General features: G+C 32.9%; 1 protein-coding gene across 1 annotated transcript in view; it reads right to left on the bottom strand.

Annotated features, from left to right (window-relative positions):
- The window catches only part of LOC126879108 (cadherin-23), a 178,540-nt gene that overhangs the window by 51,684 nt on the left and 101,094 nt on the right, over positions 1-25,762 (bottom strand). The window contains exons 5-8 of the mRNA XM_050642054.1: positions 24,644-24,847; positions 17,120-17,304; positions 3,538-3,735; positions 1,919-2,313 (exon numbers count right to left, since the gene is read on the bottom strand). Coding sequence (XP_050498011.1) covers positions 1,919-2,313; positions 3,538-3,735; positions 17,120-17,304; positions 24,644-24,847 — 982 coding nt within the window. The remainder of the gene's footprint in view (positions 1-1,918; positions 2,314-3,537; positions 3,736-17,119; positions 17,305-24,643; positions 24,848-25,762) is intronic.

The following is a 25,762-nucleotide window of genomic DNA, read 5'->3' as shown; positions in this document are numbered from 1 at the left end:
AGGAGAAAGCACCACAAGAAGAAGAACTTTCGCGTTGTCATGGTGATGACATGTGAGCAATAAATTACAAAAAAAGTTTTGACACTTTTGTGGTTTGACAGAAGTTTGAATTTTTAAATGTCAAAATGGTGCAATGATGCATCTCACTCGCACTCACATTTATAGCTGCGTCAATACGCTCCTAGCGCTCATTGTTAATAATTAAAAATATGTAACCGCTTAGTAATAAAATAATAACAAAAATTTCTTCAGTATCTTGTAAGGGGGTCGTTAAAATTTTATTTGGTGACTTTCGGACTTTCATAATAATAATTTTTAACTGAGTTATTAAGCCTTGAAAATGGTCATTTTCATATTTTGCAAATTTTAAATCGCGTATAACTCGAGAACAATAAATTTTACAGAAAAATCAGAAAAGACCCCTTGTGCTCCGAATGACCCAAATGATGTAAAGAAAATTGTCGTAAATGAATTTTTTTTGAGTTTGTTTAAAAAAATTGTTTAAACAATTTTTCGACCACAGTACCATCTGACACCCTGTGGATATTTTATAAGGACCTCTTTTTGAGTAAGTTTGTGCAAAAAAATCGAACTGGAATAATTTACCTAACGGGGGCGACGATATAGCCTAGACTAATTTGAACATATTCAGTAACATTTAATTTCTAGAATCGGCTGTTTGTGTGAATCAGAATCAACTTTTACTAAATGACATTGGGAAGAATATACTTTTCCTAGTTGGAGTCTACTTTTACTAGTAAATGTTGAATATAAATTTTCATTTTATATTCATAATCAACTTTTACTGAAACCAGCCGTTAGAGTTGACTCCAACTAGTTGGAGTCAACTCCAACTGGATAATCAACTTGAACTGTAACATATACCTACACCGAAATTCCTCCCCAGTGATTGAAATATTAGAGTACTTTGTACCATACACAAAAAAGGAGTTATCTTTGAATGGATTAACCAAAGAGGAATTACAGGAAATTAAGAATTAAAATATACTATGCCACAATACGGCACCACACGCAGAATGAATAATAGGGAAATACCAGGCTAGTTTCAGAGCTGATAAATTCACAATTCATCAGATTGCATAGATACTCATTACATATTTATAGACTACAAGGCAGCCCACGACTCTGTAAATAGAAGAGAAATATTCAAAGCAACGAAAGAGCTAGGAGGACCAAAGCAGTTGGTAAATTTAACAGAACTAACTCCTGAAAAAGTTTACTGTAAAGTACGAATCCAGGGAAAACAGTTTGAATCTTTTAAAACGAATAACGAGCTGCGCCAGGGAGACCCTAGCTCTCTTCTGTATCCTGTCCAATCTAATAAAACGATAAGTCAAGAGGAGTTCTCATGTTTATTCTATATACAGTTGTGTGGAGCTTTCCAATAAATTCATTGCTAACTCGTTGGGGTGCTTTTCCAGCGTTTAAAATATTTATCACTGCATTTGATGATCATTTGTTTCACTGTTTCGATCTTTATGATTCTGTAAATATCTGCATTTGGAATGAACCACGGCGCATCAGTGATGGCACGAAGAACTTTAGATTAAAATCGCTCTAATATTGCTATGTTGCTATCTGCTGCAGTTCCCCATATTTCAATTCCAAATGTCCAGATGGGCCGGATGATTGCTTTATACACTAAAATTTTGTTACATAAAGATAAGGTGGATTTACGGCCGAGTAACCAGTAGTGTTCTTTGAATTTCATTCCTAAATGCTTCCTATTCATCCAGATGTGTGTTGTCCATATTAGCCTCTTGTCAAGGTGTAATCCAAGATATTTTACAGTATCATTTTTACATATCAAATAACCAAGAAAAGGAATACCTAGTAAGTCTAACACAGATCATAAACTCGATACTAAGAACAACAATATTTAAAAATGTTTACTTACATATAATCAATACTTCCTGCTAAGTTAGTATATCGAATCCCTCTAGTCCCAAACTTCCCCGAATCATCGTCAAGGGCTTGTACCCAAGCTACCGTCGTTCCTATATCGCAGTTCTCTGGCACTGAAACTTCATACAACGATTTGGAAAACTCTGGAAAATTATCGTTCCTATCCAAGAGATTCACCATTACGGATGCTTCGCTAAATTTCGGCTTGCTTTTAACGATTTCTTTAGCTACAAGTGTGAGGTTGATTCTTTTCATTCGTTCGAAGTCAAGTGTTGTACTATTCTTGACTCTTATCATAAAAGAAGCTTCGTTCACCGCCTTGCTGGGAGTGATGTCAAATGCATCTCCACCTCCTTTTACGTACAGGAAAAAACTTCCATTTATGCCCTAAAAATCATAATAAATAAAACACAACAAAAATTAGAAAATAACTTTTTTTCATCTCAGTTTTTCCTACATGTCCATAGGCATTAAATACCTTCGTCGTTTTAATATTTTTTGAAGTTATTCCTCATTTTAAGATTAAATCTGTCTCGTATCTCTTCTTAGTTAATTAGTCAATTTGATTAATTCCTTCCTATTAAACAGGTCGATTTTTATTTTTAAATTATGATTTTTTGGCATTATATCACACTAGTGACGTCATCCATCTGGGCGTGATGACGTAATTGATGATTTTTTAAAATGAGAATAGGGGTCGTGTGCTTTCTCATTTGAAAGGTTTTCAATTTTCAATTCTCTATTTAGTACTATAAACATTAATATGATTATTTATACAGGGTTCCCCAAAAAATTTTTTGGATTTAATGAATTGAGACAAATAGAAGAATCTATGTAATTTATTTAATTCGAAATACATTTTATTGCTGTCAGAAAACAGGAAAACATGTTTATTTGATAAATAAATATTGTTTTTCGCTTAAATTCAATGTTAAAGCTGCCACCCACCTGCCTCTTGGCAGTTTGAATATTTAATTTAAGCAAAAAGCAATGTTTTTTGAGATATAAACATTTTTTTTTGTTTTTTGTCAGCAGCAAAATATAATTTGAATTATATAAATTACATACATTTTCTTTTTGTGTCAATTAATTGAATTAAAAAAAAGTTGGACACCCTCTATAAATAATTATATTAATGTTTATATTAACATATAGAGAATTGAATAAACTTTCAAATGATCTAGCACACGACCTCTATTCTCATTTAAAAAAATCACCGACTACGCCATCACGTCCAGATGGACAACGCCACTATAGAGCGTTTCACGTTAAGAAGGGAACGTTGTTGCGTATATAGGGTTACGTATTTCTTATGGACGATAGAAACACGCCGATGCCATGCCGTCTGATTAGAATGAATCGTATATCGACAGTCTATTAGCAGCAGGTACCTGAGAGTTTTGGCAACACTGATCTGCATAAGCTAAACCTTCCGTTCTTAAAGTGAAATAAAGTATAGCATATATATGTCAAAAATCATAATTTAAAAATAAAAATCGATCTGTTTCGGGATTTATTTCCAAAATCGCTCATTTACGAAATAATTAATTTATTCCATTTGGCTTTGTCACACTGTATAAACAGTTTTAACAAATTTGACTTAATATTTACCTGGTCATAATCGTAGACTTCTGGTAGAGCGTTTCCCAAAAAGGTAACTGGTGTGTTGATTTGAGCATTTTCCGCAATTTCGCATTCGTAGTAATTGCTTTTGAACGTTGGGGTTTCATCGTTGACATCAGTAACCATTACGGTTACTTCTGTAGTAGCAGTTGGAGTAGGATCTACTTTGCTGCCTATTTCTTTTGCCTAAAAATGAAATAAAGAAAAATGACATCAAAATAGACACGACGAATGTTATGAAAAAAGCAAAATGACAAAAATGGACGGGTAGTAGTATTCAAAATCATTGTGATGAAAATTGATTATGGTAGGGGAGCAAAGTATGCTAAATGTGCAGTGACTCGAGCGTTATGGGGACCTATTAGGTTGTGAAGAGTAGGTCCTAAAACCAAAAAAAGTTAAGTAAACTTTTCATTTTTAATTTGATTTTTCCATTTCCAACAATCGTTTTTTTAGATTATAGCGCCATATATCCCCAATTAGAAAAAATGTCTCGAATAAAAGTTACTTATTTTTACGTAAGGAATCCAAATCTGCAATAAAAATTGGGGCTCCCATTTAAGATTTTAAAGTAACCCCCATCCCCCCTCGGTGGGGGGTCATGCTTGGTGCCATTCGATGGATAAAAGATTGAATAAGTGTATTTTTCAGTTTTTCGATCTGATGTTCATTTCGCGAAATATCGCTGGATTCATATTTAAAATTTTAAATTTACCCCCCACCCCTCTCCGTGGGAAGTCATGTTTGGTATCATTCGATAGATTTTTGAAAAATATTGAGAACGTATTTTTTTGATCTGTCAGTCATTTCGCGAAATATTCGCTTTTTTCTTGTGAAACTTTGGGACTCACCCATTTCCTTACGCCCTGCTCAAATCGCCAGATTTTTGAAATATACACTGTTTTGCATGTACTTAACTTACCTTATCTTAATCTGACGATTTCGAGTTTTTCTAAGGATAGATTTGTTTTTCGGTCCACCCTTAACGAAGAGCCAATATATGGTAGAGGTACATTTTCAGGGTACTGCAAAAATCCAAGGCTTGGGCTCCCCTATCAATATTTTATTTTGTGTACTTATTAGTCAAGGATTACATGTATTAGTAGTGCCAAATTATTAGACCAAAACTTAAAAAATAATTATTATATTTTATAAAGTAATTCTGATTTCGGATTTAACATCTACATGAAAAAACGCATTCAATCAAATCAGAAGCATTATTTTACTTTAAGAGATAAAAGATATAAGAATAATTATTATGCATGCCTATACTGAGGAAGCTACTTATTTTAATCCGTAAATTTTGTAAAAGTATTATTATAATCGATTCAATATTTTTTATTTTGTTCTTCCTGCAATATAAACATATTTTTTATCATCAGATACATCAACATTAATGATAGTTTTTTTTTAGTAATATTTAGATCGATTCATATATTTTTAATTGCTATCTTTTAATCCATCATAGCAAATCAATAGAATAATTTTAGTTATTCTTTTTTTAATGAAACTTCATTTTGTTTTTCATTAATTTCAATTAATATTGCAAAACATAAATTTATATTATAAAAATATTAAAAAGTCATTTCGCTGTAGTATAGTGTATTTTAAAAATATGATTCAGAAAACTAGGTAATTTCTGACCCCAAAATACATAGACGCATATAAAATGGCCAATCGAAGTTATTTTGATGCAGAAGGCTTCATAAATTCTAACAAAGTAGTTTGATGACTCAAATACATTTTTTGTTCTACAAAATTTAGTCATAGCTGCTAATCATTTTTTTATTCCTTGTTTTGTAGAAGAAATGCGCTCTTCGTTATAGTCTACATTGTCTAACATTTGTAATTCCTTTTCAGTTCCTGTTAAGCGTATTTCAATTAAACCGAGACCTTCACTTAAGTTTCCAATCGCCAATTTATCCTTAGTTTGAACTGGATCCAAGCTCTTCAATTATTGCTCTTCCTTATGCATTTCTATGAGTTCATCAATCGTCAGCTCCTGATTCTGGAAATCCAACAGTTCTTGAATGTCATCACTTTCCACTTCTGAATTTATTTCACTTTATTGTAAGTGCTGAAGAAAAAAAGGACACAGTTTTTTTCAGACGTTATTTAAAGTTTTTTGGGAAATTTCATTTCAAGATTGTCCAATGATAATCACTGCATCTAAAATGTTGAATTGTTTTTCGGTCACGAATATCTTCCTCGTTGAGTTGTATACTGTTCATTGCTTTCTCTACATTTTGTATACATGTTTTCTTCTCTCGGGTGGTGCATACTGGATCATTTTCTTGGGCCATCTTGTTGGTCCCATTCTCTGGACATGCCCGTACCATATTAATCTTTTTTGTTGTATTCTGTCTATAATATCGTTTTCTACTTCCATTCTTTCTTTTATTTCTTCGTTTGGGATATGCTGCAGTTTAGATATTCTGCAGCTTCTTCTAAGCGCGTCCATTTCTAAAGCTTGAAGTCTTTTATTTTGTCGGTCTTTTACTTACCACACTTCCGAGTTGTACAGGACAATTCCTTCCACGATAGTTTGGTAGATTTTTTTCTTTGTCTGATTTTGCAGTCCTGTACTCCACCAAATGCCATTCAGCTGTTTTATAGCTTTTCTTCCTTGACTTATTCGATATTCTATATCTTAATCGCATGTGGAGTTTTTGTCAAAAATAGAACCTAGATATTTAAATTCATCACATCCTTTTATGTATTCTCCTTCTAATTCTAAGTCTTCAGTATCACCTCCGACTACAAGGTAGTGGCGTCATCTTTATCAGCAGCAATCACAACTTACTCGTCAGCAAATAGCAACGTATACAAATAAGAATCTCCTACTGGTATCCCCATTGTTTGGCATTTCCTAGTCCAATATTTTAACACATGTGTAATAGACCTGGATCCCGCGTAAGAAAAAAAAGTTGATTAATAGCAAGCTGAAAATTTGTTAATAGCTTAACGGTGTCTAGTCGGACAAACATTGATGCATGGGAATACTGGAACAGGGGAAGTTTTAACGGTGGACCATGATAAACGTGTCGTCCTGACAAGTTTATGATGGTGAAAAATAGCAAGTTGTTTTTAAGTTTATTCAATAGCCAACGTTATATAATATATGAAAAAATGTTTGTCCGACAAAAAGGTTGGGCATTTTAACGAGTCCGACACGTAGAACATGTCACATCACAGGAATTATGTTGGTGATGAATAGCAGTCTGATTTTTGCATGAGAGTTTAATGAAAGGTTAAAAAAGCAATTGGAAGTTCTGTCGGACAAAATTAATGGGAAATTGTCCTAGTCGGACATTCTAAACATGTAAGATATAGACAAAAATGTTGGTGATAAATAGCAAGCTAATTTTGATTTGTTTATGTAAAAATTATATTTTGTAACGCAAAAAGTTATATGTCGGACAAAAAGTTTGGGCAAATCGAAGGAAATAAATAAAAAACATTTTTTCAGAATGACTTAGTCACATATTGATAAAGCTATTTTAGCTGTATATTATTATTTATATTCACATATTTGCATGTGCATATATATACATGCACACTCCAAAAACAGTGAGGTAAGTATCAATGCATGTATATACAGCAAAACAATTATTTTTTTGGGTGGAGTTTGTCCTAGATATTCTCAAAATGATAATAAAAAATGTCAAAGAACATGTGAAAGCAATCTCTTAGGGTTTTCTAATTAGGCGCATCAGAAAGTACGGAAAATTTCCTACAAAAAACGTTGTATACACTTTTTTCCATACTTAAATCTTAACCCTGTAAACGACATTGAAAAATGTGAAGAGTGTAAAACTCCGGTGCTTATAAGAATAGACGTAAATATGACACATTTTGCTTAGAAGTATGTATTATAATAGAAGGCTGCATTTGTCAGTGTGACACTTTGTGCTATACAAAGTAGTATTTGAAAGTACAGTTATATTCAAAAAAAAAGGGTACAAGTATTAGAAAGGGGAGTTAACGTCATCCTATTTGTGTACAACCGGCTGGGATTTTTGGAGGTTATCAAATGTCATAAGTGATCAAAAATGCAACTCATAGACGTCAAAGACGTTTAATTTGATAGAAGGTTTAACGTTACGTACAATAAAAAATTAATATGCCTCGACATTTAAGTGAGATTGAAAAGGCTCAAATAATTACGAAAATGGAAGAAGGATGGTCAATTCGTGCGCTAGCAAATTTCTATAATAGGAATTTGAAAACAATCTTCAGAATTAAGCAACGATGGGTCCAACAACAATCATTAAAAAGAAAAGTTGGTTCAGGGCGTTCCAAAGTATCCACTCCTCAACAAGATGCTGTTTTAGTTCAATTCTTAAGAGATAATCCATTTGCGACGTCGAAGGATTCAAGGATTCATACGGGATTTCCTGGTGCCCAACCTACTGTAAGCAGAAGGATCAATGAATCTGAATTAAAAAACCGACCAGCTGCTAAAAAACCATTAGTAACTGTTGAACATCGGCAAGCAAGAGTAATATTTGCACTAAACTATATTTACCGCAACCCACAATTTTGGAACAACGTCATTTTTACTGATGAAAAGACTTTTCAGTCGACCTATAACGGTCAAATCCGTGTTTATCGTCCAGCCAATACTAGGTTTGAAGAACGATATATTCACTCTCATAATAAATCTGGACGTTTTTCTGTAAATGTATGGGGTTGGATTAGCATACATGGACCTGGTGTTTGTTGGCGATTAGAGGGAAGATTTACTGCCGACAATTACATTAACGTTTTGGAACACGTAATGCTCCCTTCTGTTGAGAAAATGTATCCTAATAATACTTTTATATATCAACAAAATAATTGTTCAGTCCACACTGCCCATGCCGTAAGGAATTGGTTTCAAACGCAAAACCTGGAAGTATTGCCATGGCCTGCGCACAGTCCAGATATAAATCCAATTGAAAACATTTGGGGCATAATTGTTAAAAAAATATATAAAAGAAATTTTATGCCACAAAATTCAGATCAATTGTGGGATACAATCTTAGAGTGCTGGGAAGATCTTGATCCAAATATGATATCTAATATAATTCAAAGTATGCCAAATAGACTAAATAAAGTTATAGAAGCAGACGGTTCTATCACCAAATACTAAATTCTATTTGTAACAGTCATTAAAATTATTCTTTATATAATTGTTGAATAAATGGTTTCGTCTAATTAATGCTCAACGCCAATGATTTATATTTTTAATAACCTGTGACATTTGATAACCTCCAAAAATCCCAGCCGGTTTTACACAAATAGAATAGGATGACGTTAACTTCTCTTTCTAATACTTGTACCCCTTTTTTTTGAATATAACTGTACATGGTCTCTGAGTTTCTGTTTGCCACGTGTGTTGAAAATTAAAATTTATATTAACTATGGAGTGTTTTTGTGTCTATTTTTGAGTGTCAACAGTTTAAATTTTAAGTCGCCAAATCAAAAGTGAAACCATTCAACGGAACATTTTTGAGTAATTTTCGAACATTTTACAAAGTTCGTAAAATGCTTGGTCATCAATTCAATGAGGTTCAGTTGCCAGATAATTGTGAAAATTCTATTGAATATCATTCTTCGTGCTGTAATGCTTTGCTTGATTGAAAAAGGGTACCTAAATAAATTATTATTAAAATTGTATAACGTAATTTTTCTCAACTTTCTACAAATGAAATATATTAATGTAATATGTCACATGGCTAGAAATAATTTGCTGCCAAAATAAATCGATTAGTTTAAATTTGAAGTTACGATTGCAATTTATTATGAATTATTGTCAAAAGTGACAGTTTTCTTAAATGGAAATGTATTCATAGACATAAGGGTAGACAGGGAATACAGTGCAAAAAGTCGATAGGTGGTCTATCTATCTCTTTTAACCAAGCGATCCCGCGCATGTGGCAGACAAAGATAGCTAGACCACTCAATCCATAATATACTTTGCCTGATCTACTATAAATGTATTACAGTGAGGTGTATAAATGATGTTGAGATAAATCGAAAGATATCGATTGTAATTGACTGCAGGTACTTTTGACATAGAATGATCACCCCTTATTGAAATTTCAAAAATTATTTTTTTAAATTGTCCGACTACAAAATCTACCCCTTATTTTTTTCCGACAAAAGTCATTCTTGGTAAGGAATAATTTACTTAATTAAATTTCATCTTTGTCGGAAAGCTATTTATCACCAGCATTTTTGTGTATATCTTACCTGTTTAGAATGTCCGACTACGAAAACTTCCCATTAATTTTGTCGGACATAACTTCCAATTGCTTTTTTAACCTTTCATTAAACTCTCATCCAAAAATCAGACTGCTATTCATCACCAACATAATTCCGGTGATGTGACATGTTCTACGTGTCGGACTCGTTAAAATGCCCAACATTTTTGTCGGACAAACATTTTCTCATATATTACATAACGTTGGCTATCGAATAAACTTAAAAACAACTTGTTATTTTTCACAATCATAAACTTGTGAGGACGACACGTTTATCATGCTCCACAGTTAAAACTTCCCCTGTTCCAGTGTTCCCGTGCATCAAAGTTTGTCCGACTAGACACCGTTAAGCTATTAACAAATTTTCAGCTTGCTATTAATCAACTTTTTTTTCTTACGCGGGATCCAGGTCTATAAGGTAAATCTTAAATAAAGTGGGCGACAGATAGCATCCCTGCAAAAGGCCTTTCGAAGTTTCAAAGGTATTTGAAAGTTTCGTTCCAATTTTAATTGCTGTTGTTGCATTAGCATAGCATAGCCTATTTTACTTCAAATCAGGCCTGAGGCACTACACAATTTTCGGCCCCTAAATATAATTTAATAATAATAATAATAATAACTTTTGTAAATGTAATAATTATTTAATAGAAATATAGTTGCAGAAGAAAATAAAATTTTTATTAACAATAAATAAAATTTATATTTAAACAATTAAACATTGTTTAAGGGGATAGACGCGAACTTTCGGCTTAAATGCTATTTAATGCATTTGTTTTTTTTTCGAAGCCTGAGAAAACTAATAAGTATTTTTGAAAAATTTAAACGCAGAATGAAAGATTACGTTACTACCGAGGGTCGAAAGTCCCTGAAATCTTCGATAATGTTTATTTTAATAAGTTACAGGGGTGAAAAAAAAAAGAAAATTGAGTGAGATTTTTAATTTTAAATACATATCTTATTCAAAAGAAACTTTTTATTTATTCTAAGGGACATTCGGCCCTCGGTAATAATGTAATCTTTCATTCTGCGTCTCAATTTTTTTTAAATATTTATTAGTTTTTTTGAGGATTCGAAAAATGAATGCATTTAAAGAGCATTGAAGCCAAAAGTTTGCGCCTATCCACTTAATTATAACTCTTATGGTTATCATTTATCATTGCCTGTTCGTAAAATGAAAGAATTTTGAAAATTTGTTTTGTTATTGTAATAAACATGTTTTGTTTGGTTATCTTTCCGGGCCCCATTCAAATACGGACCCGAGGCAGGTACCTCACCGGCCTAGTGGTAAAATAGGCCCTGTAGCATATAGATATTTTATTGTTTGGATGTATTTTCTATTTAAAGTGGTTTGTTGTAATACCTCAAACGTTTTTTCTCTGGGAACGGTATCGTATGCTTTTTTTAAGTCTACGAATACCATGTGAGTTTCCAGATTTCTAGCAGAACGTTTTTCTAGTAGTTGCCTTATGCAGAAAATGTTATCTGTGCATGATCTACCTGCCCTAAATCCACTTTGTTCTTCGGAATCTTACCACTCCTTTTCTCTCCGTTTCTTTATTATTCGTCCGTACAGTCTTCCAACTGAGCTGGTCAAACTAATGCCTCTGTAATTATTACAATTTTTCCTACCACCCTTTTTGTATATAGGGGTAGTTATGGAGTTTTTCCACTCAGAGGGCACGCCACTATATAGCCTGAAAGACATCCGTTGAATATTTCAACTAAAATTTCTTTTGCCTGTGTCGTGCTGTGCTTAATGAGTTCAATTGGAATTACAACCAACTGGTTGTAAGGTGGGAAAAATTCAATTTTCACACAAGCTTTACGATTAGAATTCCAAATCGCAGGTAAAGACATATTTAGATTTATTTTTTAATGCTCTTAGACTTCTTGAGCGATAAACTAGGAGAGGGTTTTAACTTACAATCACCAGCTGCTGCATTCTCTCCATCAATCTTTTACTGCCTTAAAAATTGAAAAGGATTTCTCTTCACGTGCGATAAAACTTATTTTAGATACCTTTTTCCAGAACAGGTCAGTCTCATCTACATTGAATATTGTTTGGTTGGATAGCAAGACACAGTCTCTTTATCAATACTTGCCGCTTCTCCGCTTTCTGCAATGCTATGCCCATTAAAGCAACTTTTGAATCGGCTCAACCAACCATTACAAGCTTTAAACTCTTTATCATTAGCGATCTTCCCAGTATCCTCTTTCAATCTCTCAGCTTAGCTTTGGAGCACATTGTATTCTGATCAATAGGACAATTTTTCACATTTAATTAGGGGTTCGTGTAAGTCGAGGTATTGCTGTACTGTTGCTGTAAAATTTGTATATATGCTATGTTATTCGTTTCAGTTATTCTTTTTATTTTTTCCATATTTTAAATCTCCTTCTCTAGGTGCCGTCTCCACTTCGAAGGTTGTTACTACATCCAAACCATTCCCTAAGGTTCTTCAGCCATGAGTTGCGTCTCTTTCCTATGGATAGTTTCCCTGGATTTTTCCTTGCATAATGACCTGGAGTATTAGATATTTATCTTCTCTCATCATATGTCCCATATATCTCAGTTTTCTCCTCTTAATTGTTGGAAGTACTTCTCTTTCCTTATAGTTTAGTAAAATAAAATTACACTACATGTAAATCAAAATGTAAATTCGTACAGGTTGAAACAAATTTTATATCAAAGTTTAGGTGGGTACAAAAGATATTTTCAGGAAAGTATCCAAATCATACAAGGGGATCATTGTTTAAATAATTAAAAAGGGGTCATTTTTGCAAAAGAATTACTTTTTTAACTGCTGAGGTCATTCAATTACTAATGAAGGTCTATAGGATTGTTTTCTGTAAAGTTGAAGGGTAAATCTTTCCCATAAGTCTTACTAAATTAAATTTGACCCCCTATTTATTTAAATAATTATACATAAATCTTTAAAAACAAATTTGCAAAAAATTATTTTTAGCGTTTTAAATAAGCACTATCGCTATAAGATATCTTATTTTACAGGATAAGTTGTGCTATGTTATCAGTATTAAGCAAAAAAAAAATTCTCGAAAAATATTTAATATTTTTTGAGATATTGAATTTGTTTATTAAATGTTACTATATTTTCAATTGCAAAAACGCGGTTGTTGCCAAAGAAATATTCACCTGTATTAAATCTTATTATTTTTATTTTTATGTATATTTTCGATAAATGTATTGATAAATTTAAATTTCAATTAAACTGCCCCCTAAAATTTTATTTGAAAATAATTCAAATTTGTTTATAATTTGTTGTTTTAATAACGTCGCGGTGATCAAATATTTTAAAATGCCGTTTCGATAATTGGGTTCCTGGGAATTTTTCACTAATTAAAATTTTTTTTTGTCTTTTTTCCTCTTCTTTTTTTTTCTTGGGATTGTATTACTACGGGCCCTTTTTGGGTTAAGTTTCATTAAGAATGTCGAATCTCTAAGTTGTAGATTCTAGACCTAAAAATATCAAGATTGGTCTAAAATCACTTAAATAAAATGTGGCTACTTACTGAGTTACAGGGTGTTTTATTTAAAAATTATTTTCACCAAGTACTTTCAAACTATTTGACGTATCCTTATCATACTTTACAGAAAGTGTGGTTACTATACAGTCTACTAAATTGTGATAAATAAAAGTTTCTAGCTACCACTAGAGACGTACGACAGGGGCCAGTTAATGGTTGACCCTTCCCAAATTCTACGCCACTGAGGGAATTACTATTTTAGCGAAATTTTTCGATTCTCCAATACTTTCTATGTAAATAATATACTCTTTACTGGTAATGATTAAGTCATTAGTTTTCGAGATATTGGACGTTAAAAATGAAACGGCATAGTTATTTTGATTCATTCATTCACTTATTTTAAACTTCCAATATCTCTCAAACTGATGACTGTATCAATACCAATAAAGTTAGTTATTTACATACAAAGTATTGGAGAATCGAAAAATTTCGCTACAATAGTAATTCACTCAGTGGCGTAGAATTTGGGAAGGTCAATCATTCACTATCCCCTGTTGTACGTCTCTGGCACTAGCTAGAAACGTTTATTAATCACAATTTAATAGGGTGTATAATAGCCACACTTTCTGCCAAGTATGATAAGGATACGTCAAATAGTTTTGAAGTACTTGGTAACAATAATTTTTAAATTTTTAAATAAAACACCCTGTAACTCAGTAAGTAGCCACATTTTATTTAAAAGATTTTGGTTAAATCTTAATATTTTTACGTCTAGAATCTACAACTCAGAGATTCGACATTCTTAATAAAATTAACCCTAAAAGGGCCCGTAGTAATATAACTCCAAGAAGAAAAAGAAGAAGAAAAAACGACAAAAAAATTTTGTTAATTAGTAAAAAAATCCCAGGAACCCAATGATCGAAACGGCATTTCAAAATACTTAATCCTCGCGACGTTATTAAAAAAATAAATTATAAATAAAATTTGAATAATTTTCAAATGCCATTTTAGGGGGGAGTTTAACTGAAATTTGAATTTATCAATACATTTATCGAAAATATACATAAAAATAAAAATAATGAGATCTTAAGCAGGTGAATATTTCTTTGGCAACAACCGCGTTTTTGCAATTGAAAATATAGTAACATTTAATAAACAAATTCAATATCTCAAAAACTATTAAATATTTTTCGACCAATTTTTTTTTGCTTAATACTGGTAACATAGCGCAACTTAGTCTGTAAAATAAGATATTTTATAGTGTTTATTTAAAACGCTAAAATAATTTTTTGCTTTGTTTTTAAAGTTTTATATATAATTATTTAAATAAATAGCGGGTCAAATTTAATTTAGTAAGTCTTATGAGAAATATTTACTCTTCAACTTTGCAGAAAAAAATCCTATCGACCTTCGTTGGTAATTGAATGACCTCAGCAGTTAATAAGTATTTTTTTTTTGCAAAAATGACCACTTTTTAATTATTTAAACAATGATCCCCTTGTATGATTTGGATACTTTCTTGAAAATATCTTTTGTACCCACCTAAACTTTGATATAAAATTTGTTTTAACCTGTACGAATTTACAAATTGACTTTTTTTTATTTTATTAGGCTATTATGCATACGTCTCATTACCTCTACGTTGGTTATTCTATCTACCCATGAGATCTTCAGTACTCTTTGGTACATGCACACCTCGAATGCTTCCAGTATCCTCAAGTCAGTTTTTTTCAGTGTCCAAGCTTCCATCCCGTAGTATAATACGGATAGCACATAGCACCTCTGCAGTCGTATTTTTAACCCAAAAGTTCCAACAACAGAGAAGCCTCTTCATTCTTGTAAATGTGCTTCTGGCCTGTTCGATTCTGATTCGTATTTCTTGAGAGCTGCCATTATTTTCATTAATGGTTGTACCTAGGTATTTTAATTATCTTACTCTTTCAATAGGCTGATTCTGTACATATATCTCGTGAATGTCCTGAGTTGTCTTTGTTTTTATCATATATTTCGTCTTGCTTACAAGGGCGGATCCAGGACCGATTTTCGGGAGGGATCATAAACTTTTTTTGAGGGGGGGAGGTACACTTGAGTCTGATCGAAATTTTTTAAAAATTAGGGTTAAAATGGTAAGTTTTAACACTTTTCACGCACTTTTGAGTCTCATAAAAACATTTGCGTCACAAACGTCAAGCACCTTTGTTACTTCATCTCGCAATAGAAGAATGTTTGTCTGTGTATCACAAATGTCCATGATAGGTGAAAACTGTTCAATTGCTTTCTTTATAAGTTTTAATAATAGTTCCACTTCTTTTTCTCCTTGGAATCAGCTAGGAGTGTGGAAATAATGCCCCGTAGCCCCAAACAAATCAGTGAGGCGACATGTAGTCTTGACGTTAAATCGGTACAAACATTGTCTCGACGAAGTATGTAAGTTGTACGTCTGTAATATTTTTCTAGGCCACCTGGATGATTGGCTCTCTTAGTCCATCTACCCACAAATCTAGATAACTTCACTTTAACCTCCAATTCGTCTGCTAATTCTTTAACTTCGTTAAAGATCTTAGTAAAACTTTCTTCGCAGTTAGATCTTCGATCTTTCAAAGTCAACATGGTATTGGAAACAGCCTTAGTCGCCCGATTAGCATCAAGAGATTTTGTTTGTAGAAGTCGGTTTAGTGGTAATGTTAATTTTAGTATGTCAATCAGTGACATCATTGACACTAGAAACTCAGATGTGCATAAAGAATTAAGCAAAGTTGATGCAAGTGTAGCAGTTTTGGATTTTTCCATGTTGAGATAGATGTTAGTGCTGCAATTATATGTTAAATGCCAGATCTGAACTGGATTACGCTTTCATGTCACTCAACGCATCTTGTTTCGCATAAACTTGTTAAATTTTGTCCGAGGTTCAGTTTTAAAACTTCATTTCTTTTGGCTGACATTTTAAAAATCTACTGACTTCATTGTTCTCACTGTGTTTCTGATGGACGATACATTAATAGGAGTTGAAAGGAGTTGTTTAAAATATGATTCAGGCAAAGATATCTAACTGCATTTGTTGCGACCTTTTTTATTTCTATTACTGTTTTAATTGTATGAAGACCGCTTCAGAGCTAATTACTCTACAACTGTCAGTACTGATTCCTACACATTTCTTCGAATCCAAGTGCAGTTCTTTCAACAAGTTTAATACTTTTTTTTCTAATTATTCTCCTGTCAGGCATTGTTCTTTCCCTCTTTCTTGATTTTCACTAATTATTTTTATGTTCTTATGAGCGTCAATGAACTTCACAAAGTCTACACGAATGTTGTTATTGTGTATGTATCTCAAATTTAGAGAAAGCTGTTCCACGTGGGATGCGTCTGTCCTTTCGTCAAATATAACAGAGTAATAATAAATTTGCACTTTGAGCCTGATTCCTTAATTGAGAACGTGGCAAGCGGAATATGTATTTCAAAGTAAAAACATTTGAACTGCAAATAGCAAATATTTAAATTTATTGTTTTTTGTATTTTCTCGGAGGGGCCATGGCCCCCATGCCCCCTCTCTGAGCCCCTCTCTGGATCCGCCCTTGCTTGCTTATGTTGAGCGATAGTCCATATTCTTCACTTACTGCGGTCACTTTATTAAGCAGTATCTGTAGGCCTTCATATGATTCGGCTAAAAGAACTGTATCATCATCGTATCTCAGTTTATTTATGATCATGCCATTAATTCTAATGCCTATGTTTTGTTCATCTATTGCCTTACTGAATATGTGTTCTGATTATATATTAAATAATATTCGTGAAAGTATACACCCTTGTCGAACACCTCTTTTTATATTTTAAATACTTACCGTTATTTGGAGAATGTAAGTTCCTGCTCCACCAGGTAAGGCCTCCCTGTCGATGACACTAGTTGTAAATACAACTCCTGTATCTCTCTCCACTGAAAATACATCATTAACACTATTCAAACTATTCGATAGAAGGGAATACTCGATGGGGTTGTTGACTCCTCGATCGCCATCTACAGCGACAACTAAAAAACAAGTAAATGTTTAATTTGAAAATACATATTAGTATATTAGGTAATGAATATTAATAAAATGACAAATCTTTTTGCAATTTGGCTGCCCGCTTCATATTTGCCTCTCGTTTTCTCTTGTTACTATGTGCATACATATAATGATTTAATTGAATTACTCTGTAATTTGCATAATCTTACTTGGAATTTTGTTCAATTATATTGAGCTTTATATGCCTTTTGCGAAGAATGTGTCGCAGTATGTTTGCGAGTTTCACTAAGAAAAGTACAAGCAAGAATATTACATTTTTTTGTACACACTGGAGATAAATAGAGTGAAATAATTTGCAGGTATTTACACCTACAACAGTGGATAAAAAGAAAGTAACCGAGGCAGACCTAAAAGACGACGAAAAATAGATCAACAAAAATAGGTACAATTTACTTATCGTTTTTATGTGACCAAAATTAGTTGTATATCAATTTAACATGTGCGTAAAAACGCTTACAGAAGTGCATGATTGTACGAGGACTGTCAGTTTTTTCAATAAAACTGTAAAAGATTTGGGATTTACATAAAAAATTACGTACCATTATGGACGTTTATTAATTTAACGGATCCTGCTCTATCCGTTAAATATTTTAGGTCTGGATCCCGCGTATGAAAAAAAAAGTTGATTAATAGCAAGCTGAAAATTTGTTAATAGCTTAAGGGTTTCTGGTCGGATAAACTTTGGTATATGGGAACACTGGAACAGGGGCAGTTTTAATTGTGGAACAGGTTAAAAATTTGAAACGGTCAGACCACGAAAACGGCACATTTATTTTGTCCGACAGAACAGACTTAAACTCTCCGAACAGAGATTAAACTCTCATGCAAAAATCAGACTGCTATTTATCACCTGTCATAATTCCTGTCATTTGACATATTCTACATGTTCCACTCATTAAAACGCCCATTTGGTGATAAATAGCAGTCTGATTTTTGTATGAGAGTTTAATCTCTGTTCGGAGAGTTTAAGTCTGTTCTGTCGGACAAAATAAATGTGCCGTTTTCATGGTCTGACCGTTCCAAATTTTTAACCTGTTCCACAATTAAAACTGCCCCTGTTCCAGTGTTCCCATATATCAAAGTTTATCCGGCTAGACACCCTTAAGCTATTAACAAATTTTCAGCTTGCTATTAATCAACTTTTTTTTTCATACGCGGGATCCAGACCTATTTAGGCAAGAGTAATATTACGGAAGTCAATGTAAGCCAATTGTATATGTTGATGAGACATATTATATGTAAGTAGGATACATTAAGATAGTGACAAGGAAATATATGTTGATTATTGAAAATTATGATGGAAAAACGTGATTATAATAAAACAACAGTATGGGTAGTTAGTATGTCTTATTCTACTGTCATTCTTCTTTTTATTTCTTCATTTCTGCTGCGATCCAATCTTGTTACTCTACAGCTTCTTCTTATTATGAACTTCAATGTGATTGCTGTAATTTTGTAACTCTTTCGATTATTATTTATTAGACCTATAGTCCAGGGGGCATCTGTTTTGAGATGGACGTTGAGAGGTGACTCAATTTTTTTGCAGAAATTGCTTGAAAATAAATCAAATAATAATATTTGAGTTATCCTCCCTCTCAAAAAGGTCCGGAACATTGTTTAAATAATCAAAATGTCAAAAAATAAAGGAAAAATTCGACTTTTTTCTTCGTTTTTTGATTATAACTTTAAAACTATTCATTTCTGAGAAAAGTTGTACTAACATAAAAGTTGCGTAATTAAATTTCCCACGATATAGAATTGGTTAAAAATTTAAAAAATAGTCACCCTTGTTGCAAAATAGCAATAATTGCGAAAAAAACCATACAAAAACAAGTTTTCGCATTTTACGTTTTTCAACCATTTATGCTACACTTAGGACCTTCATATTTTACTCAGAAAAACATTATGATATAGTAAAACAACATTATAAATTTCATTAAGATCGGTTTAATATATATTGCAAAATAAATTTTGCAAACTAAAAGCAGATAGCAAGTTGAGTTTTTTTGCTTATAGAAGTGTACTGTACCTTTCATTTGCAATTTGCAAAATTAAAATCGATTGACTACCACGGCGTCAGAAATTTTTTTTAAATGAACATTAATTTTTGGTGCTACGCTCAGGACAGCGGTGTTCGATTCACACAAGTTGGTTTCCACCAAAATTTCTTCCAATCTTTATCTAATATATTATTTTCTTACTCTATATTTTGTTGTATTTTAATATTTTGATTCCACAAAAATCAAACTAATTTCAATATTGTTTGTGAAATATTGTTTAAACAATTGCATATGTTTAAAAATAATAAACTTTTATTCTCAAGTTAAAATATATGAATAAAGAAAGTTTTTGCTAAAAAAGTATTATTTCAAAGGATAGAGTATGTGTTTTTATTTTGCAATAAACAAATTTAATTAGTTATATCGAAATGTAATAAAAATTAAAATGTATGAATCATTATCATTGGAATGCCCAATCAGAGCAAACTATCCTCTGTCCTGCGTGTAGCACCAATAATTAATGTTTATTTAAAAAAAATCCTGACGCCGTGGTAGTTAATCGATTTTAGTTTAACAAATTTAAAATGAAAGGTACAGTACACTTCTATAAGCAAATAAAAATTCAACTTGCTATCTGCTTTATTTTTAGTCCTGTAACTTTTTGAAAAAATGATTTTTTTTTGCGAAAGCTGGATTGCAAAATTTATTTTGCAAAATCTATTGAACCGATCCTTATCAAATTTACAGTATTGTTTTACTGTATCACAAAGTTTTTCTGGGTGAAGTATGAAGGTCCTAAGTGTAGCATAAATGGTTGAAAAACGTAAAATTCGAATACTTGTTTTTGTATGGTTTTTTCGCAATTATTGCTATTTTGCAACACAGGTGACTATTTTTTTAAATTTTCAACCAATTCTATATTGTAGGAAATTTAATTACGCAACTTTTATGTCAGTACAAGTTTTCTCGGAAATGAACACTTTTAAAGTTATAATAAAAAAACGAAGAAAAAAATCGAATTTTTCCGTCATTTTTTGACATTTTGATTATTTAAACAATGTTCCGGACCTATTTGAGAGGGAGGACAACTCAAATATTATTATTTGAGTTATTTTCAAGTAATTTCTGCAAAAAAATTTGAGTCACCTCTCAACGTCCAAATGTCCTAATATTTTTACAGATGTTTTGCGCTCGGTAAGTCATTACACTATATGTGACAAGGCGTTTATTATAATATTTTCTTTTTCATCTATCCCAGCAGAATACCTCCTTCATTGCTCTCTCCTGTGTTAATCTGCTCATTATTTCTTGCTTGGTGGTTCCATTCTTTAAGATTATGAAGTATTTGAAATTTTCTGTGCCGTTAATTTCTCTATCTTCGTCAATATCCAAGTTTCTCATTGTTTCTTATTATGCCGTTAAATATTCGGTATTTGTAGATTTATTTCTTAAGGTAGATTATGAAATTTGCAATTTTTTTTAAATTTTGAAATAGATTGTTACTGTTTTTGTTTAACTTCATGATATTTTATTTATATTGACGATTTATATAATTTTAGTAAATTGTATTTGTTATTGTTTGACTCTCATAAGCTTAAGCTGTACATTTGTTATTGTTTGACTCTCATAAGCTCTCTATAAAATTGTTAAGTTTTTCATGACAATAAAGCATAGTTCTATTCTATTCTATTTCCAGTCCACTTTTTTGTGTATTCCTCTTTTAGTTTTCGGATAATATAGGATATAATATTGTTCTTCATATTGAACCGTTACCACTTGGTCATTTGCAAAACTTAGTGTGTACTATTTATAGAAGTCTTCAAGGTTTCAACTCTTACCCTGTTGTTGTTGTATAGGTTATTTACGGCTTCTATTAACTATCAAAATTTCCTCCATCGTTATTTATAGTTGTTTTTGGGGGAACTCAGGCCCGGCCCCAGGGGTGGGCGAACTGTGCGGCCGCCCAGGGCGGAAAATTCAGGGGCGGCAAATTTTAGAGGAAAGCCAATTTTTGAAATTTAATAAATAATAACTTATGTTTTTAATATTATAAAAAATCAATATTATGAACAAAAGCGGCAAAAATGCAACTGTAAAAACGAGAATTAAGTAAGTGAAATAATAACAATTGCAAGCTTCATTCGACGGAAAATCGACAACACCGCCTTCTTCTTCATCACATAATAACAGTAGGATTAGAACTAAACTAAATTCAATGAAATTCACTTAAAATTAACTTTACTGAAAATGGATGTACATACCTAATAATAATTATTAAAAACATATGGCTGAAGCTTTGTCCAGCCACGGTAAGTCTCCAGCTCATCTACAGTCACAGCGACAGTGGGTAGAACTAGCAATTAGACTAGAATCGGGCAAAATCATAGATGAAGAAATACAAAAAGTTCTAAATTCAGAAACTGGTCATTGGAAAAATGTAATAAGTACAACGACTTATAGATATTAATAATACAGTTCTTAGCACAACAGTGTCTTTCATTAAGGGGCGATTCTGATAAACATTTTCATCAAAACAATGGTTATTTTTTAAGGTTTTTGAGCTCTTTAAAAATTTTGATTCTGTTTTACAAGAGCACATTAGGAGATAACTAATGGGAGTAACAAGCAGCATCACTATTTGGGAAAACGTATTCAAAACGAAATTATTCAGCTCCTCCATGACCAAATCAAAAATAAAATTTTAAACTTTTTGAAATCAGCAAAGTATTATAGCATAATTTTAAGTTGTATATCTGATATTGCTGGGGTGGAACAGATAACTATTGTTGTATCTGTCGATTTAGGTTCTTGTTCACAAAGTGGTAAAATTGAAGAACATTTTCTTGGATTTGTGCCTTAGTGAAAACCACTGGCTTGGAAGTTACAGAGTCCCAGAATGAACTGGGAATACCTTTGGAAGATTTGAGAGGATACGGGTATGATAATGGGGTAAACATGGAAGAGAAGAACTTGGGAGTTCAAAACAGAATTTTGAAAATGAATCCTAGAGCGTTTTTTGTCCCATATTTTAGCCATTCGCTTAACTTAGTCGTGAACGATGCTGCTAAAGCCTCACAGTTTGCAGTTTCTTTCTTTTCCTTAGTGACAAAAATTTACAACTTTTTCTCAGGATCTATTTATCGTTGGACTTTGCTGAAAAATCATATTTCTAGCCTAACATTGAAACCTTTGTCCGAAACTAGATGGTAGAGTAGAATAATTGACGCAATTACTCCCATTAGATACCAAATTGAAGAAATTTACGATGCTCTTGTAGAAATCCCTGTGAATAAAAACAACGATAAAATGGTTGCTCATGAGGCAAGCTGTTTGGCAAATCCAATCTGTGATTTTACTTTTCTTTGCTCTGTGGTAATATGGCATGACATTTTACTTCACATCAACGTAGTCGCGTATGCAGAGGATTGATATGGGAGCGTATCAAGCTATCAGTTTATTAGAAAAATCGAAAATCCATTTTAAGTCTCTCAGAAGTGATTTAAAATTCCAGGGCTATTTGACAGACGCAAAAGAGCTCATCAAATTTAGAAATTGAGAACCCGAAAAGGATGCACAGTAATAGGCAGAAAGAGGAAAATGAAAAAACAATTTGGCCATAAGGCTGAAGATGAAAGTATGGATTTTCTGATCTTGCCCAGGGCGGCAAAATCTCTAGGGCCGGGCCTGGGGGAACTATCTCATACGCCTTTTTTTTATATCCATGAATGCCATGGGTGCCGGTCTATTTTGTGTCAATATTTTGTCAATTAATTGTGAGAGTGTATACATGAGGTCTATGCAGGGTCTTCCTGCAGTAAATTCTGCCTGATCATCTTGGATTTTATTTGAAATATGTTTTTCCAGTTTTTCTTTCAGCATTTTCCCATACAAGCTGTCCGTACATACCATCACCCTAATGTCTCTATAGTTTTCGCATTTCATCCTTTCTCTCTTTTTATGTATCGATTGTGTTTTGGACCATTCATCTGATATTCCGTTTAGATTTATAGCTTTACTGAACATTTCATGTATGATTCTATATACATATAGTTTCTCTGTTCCGTAGTTAATGAGGTAATTTACGATTCCTCCTGGTCTCCCGATTTTTTGTTCTTCAGAGTTATTATGGCATTCTTTTCTTTGCTCAATGTTAACTTAACGCGTTATTTACTTTGATATAGTTGTTGTTAATACAGTATAGCCCGAAATAAAGAGTACTGAAACTGATACATAGGTCTCTCTTTCTGCACGCTGTCATACCCAAATTAACTTTTATAGACCTGCCAAGTAATTCTTAACAATTATCGATTATTAATAATTGTTAAGAATACTTGGCAGGTCTATAAAAGTTAATTTGGGTAGGACAGCGTGCAGAAAGAGAAACCTGTTTCAGTTTCAGTACTGTTTATTTCGGGCTATACTGTATTATGTCTCTGTCTCTATCAAATGTGAGAGGCTTTTTGGTAAGTAGATTCTTGTAGGTTCCTTCCCACTGTTCTTCGGATACGTATCTGGATTTTTTCGTTGGTATTTTTCTTTAAATATTTCAATATTTTCCAGGATTTAGATTTATTTGATTTTCCTATGTGTTGTTCAATTTGCGCACGTGTTCTTTTCTTTTGCCGTTACTTACTTCATTTTATTTCTCTGTTTTTCTCTTTGTACTTCTGTATGTCTTATATGGGGATTGGGTGTTCATACTTTACACTTAGGTATAGAGTTTTATTTTCTTCAAGACATTTTTTGGTTTCTTCGTTTATTTTTACTTTGAGTTCAGTAGTTGTTTTCTTAAGTTCTGCCCCAGCTTCTAATGCCGCCTCTTTAATACTATGTTTTACGTGCTCGTACGTTTCTTTGACGTTTTGACGTTTCTGAAACCGAATTACCGTAATTTCTGGCCAAGTCTCCTCTGGTAAAGATTTCTTATAGATTCGTCTTGCAGTAAGCGTATGTTGGACTTAATTTATTCTTTTTTCCCTTCATTTTCTTCTTGGAGGTTCCTCGTTATTTCTGTGTTGGGTGTTCAACGTATAGGGAAATTCTTATACTTTGCAACAGAAAGTTAATGTTTGAGCTGTCGATGTCAATTTGAATGCAGATGTTTACTTAGATTTTTAGGGGTCTTAACTTTATCCCAGCATTAGCAGTCATATTCCTCAATGAAGACGAGTTGGACGTCCTGTCTAATAACATCTGGTTTAAACGAGATCATCTAACCATCTAACCTAACTTAACGAACAAAGATATTTTCTTTGATTCAATTCATTTTCCTAAATGTATTTCATGTATTTCCTAAACTTACCCCTTAAGACTGATGTCCCGATCGGACTATTTTCTTCGATTTTGGTAAAAGGTGTGATCCGAACAAATTCTGGTGGTTGGTCTTCTACGTCTTCGACTTTGATTAGCAATGCAGCTGTGGCTGTGTTGACCCTTCCTTCTTTAGCCCTATCCACTGCTAAAATTTTCAGTTGGTGAACAGTTTGTTTTTCGTAATCTAAAGAACCTAAAACAGTAAATAAATAAGATATCGATTAGAATATTAACTTCATGAATACAGTCGAAACTTAAAGCTTTAAGTGCTCGATTATTGATGACTGACTTGACTTGAGGCGCTACCCCTGCTATAGGCAGGCCATGGATGGAACTCAATTAAACCTACGTTTATCTTCGACAAACCCTACAAAATTTAAGTAAGACAACACAGGGAGTCAAACGTGGTAAATGTATGTTGCATCTACACCGATGGCCCCAAATTGGAAGAAGGCTCAGGATGCCGGATATACTCCAGATCACTGAACCTTAGTATAAAATGTGGTTATATGCGGAAAATGGTATTGGTAAAAATGCCAGCGCAGTTCAGACTAAACCGGCTGGTATCTCCATAGCTGCAAAAGAGATAACCCGGAAAGGTATAGCTGGTAAAACCGTAATAATCTGCAGAGACAGCAGACAAGCGTTACTAACCCTGAACATACCATGTGTCATATCAGGACTAGTAATGGAGTGTCATGAGTAACTAGCCCAAGCTTCGGATGGTAACAACATCATCCTGAGGTGGTGGGTTAAAGGACACAATGGAAATAAAGGCAATCTCATTGCTGACCTGCTAGCTAGGAACCCAGCAGTCCTAAGACTCTTAGGACCTGGTGATCTTTTTGGTTGGTCAACTGCAACAATCGCGGAAATTCCCAAATGTCACTAACACACGCAAACCGTGAAAATATGGTAAGAAGGGTGAGGATGTAGAATTGCCAATGGTTTTTAACTGGCCATTGTCAACTAAGCAAACACCTCAATATACTGGGGATAGTAGACACACCTCTGTGCAGGAAGTGTGAACGAGATGACGAAACTCTCGAGCATGTCCTATGTGAATGTCCGGAATTATCGTCAATACGAGAGTATGTGTTCGGCGAGC

This window comes from Diabrotica virgifera, chromosome 1, assembly GCF_917563875.1.
Source record: "Diabrotica virgifera virgifera chromosome 1, PGI_DIABVI_V3a".
NCBI lineage: Eukaryota > Metazoa > Arthropoda > Insecta > Coleoptera > Chrysomelidae > Diabrotica > Diabrotica virgifera.
The sequence above is the reverse complement of the archived record's forward strand: the minus strand, read 5'-3'. Positions and strand labels throughout refer to the sequence as shown.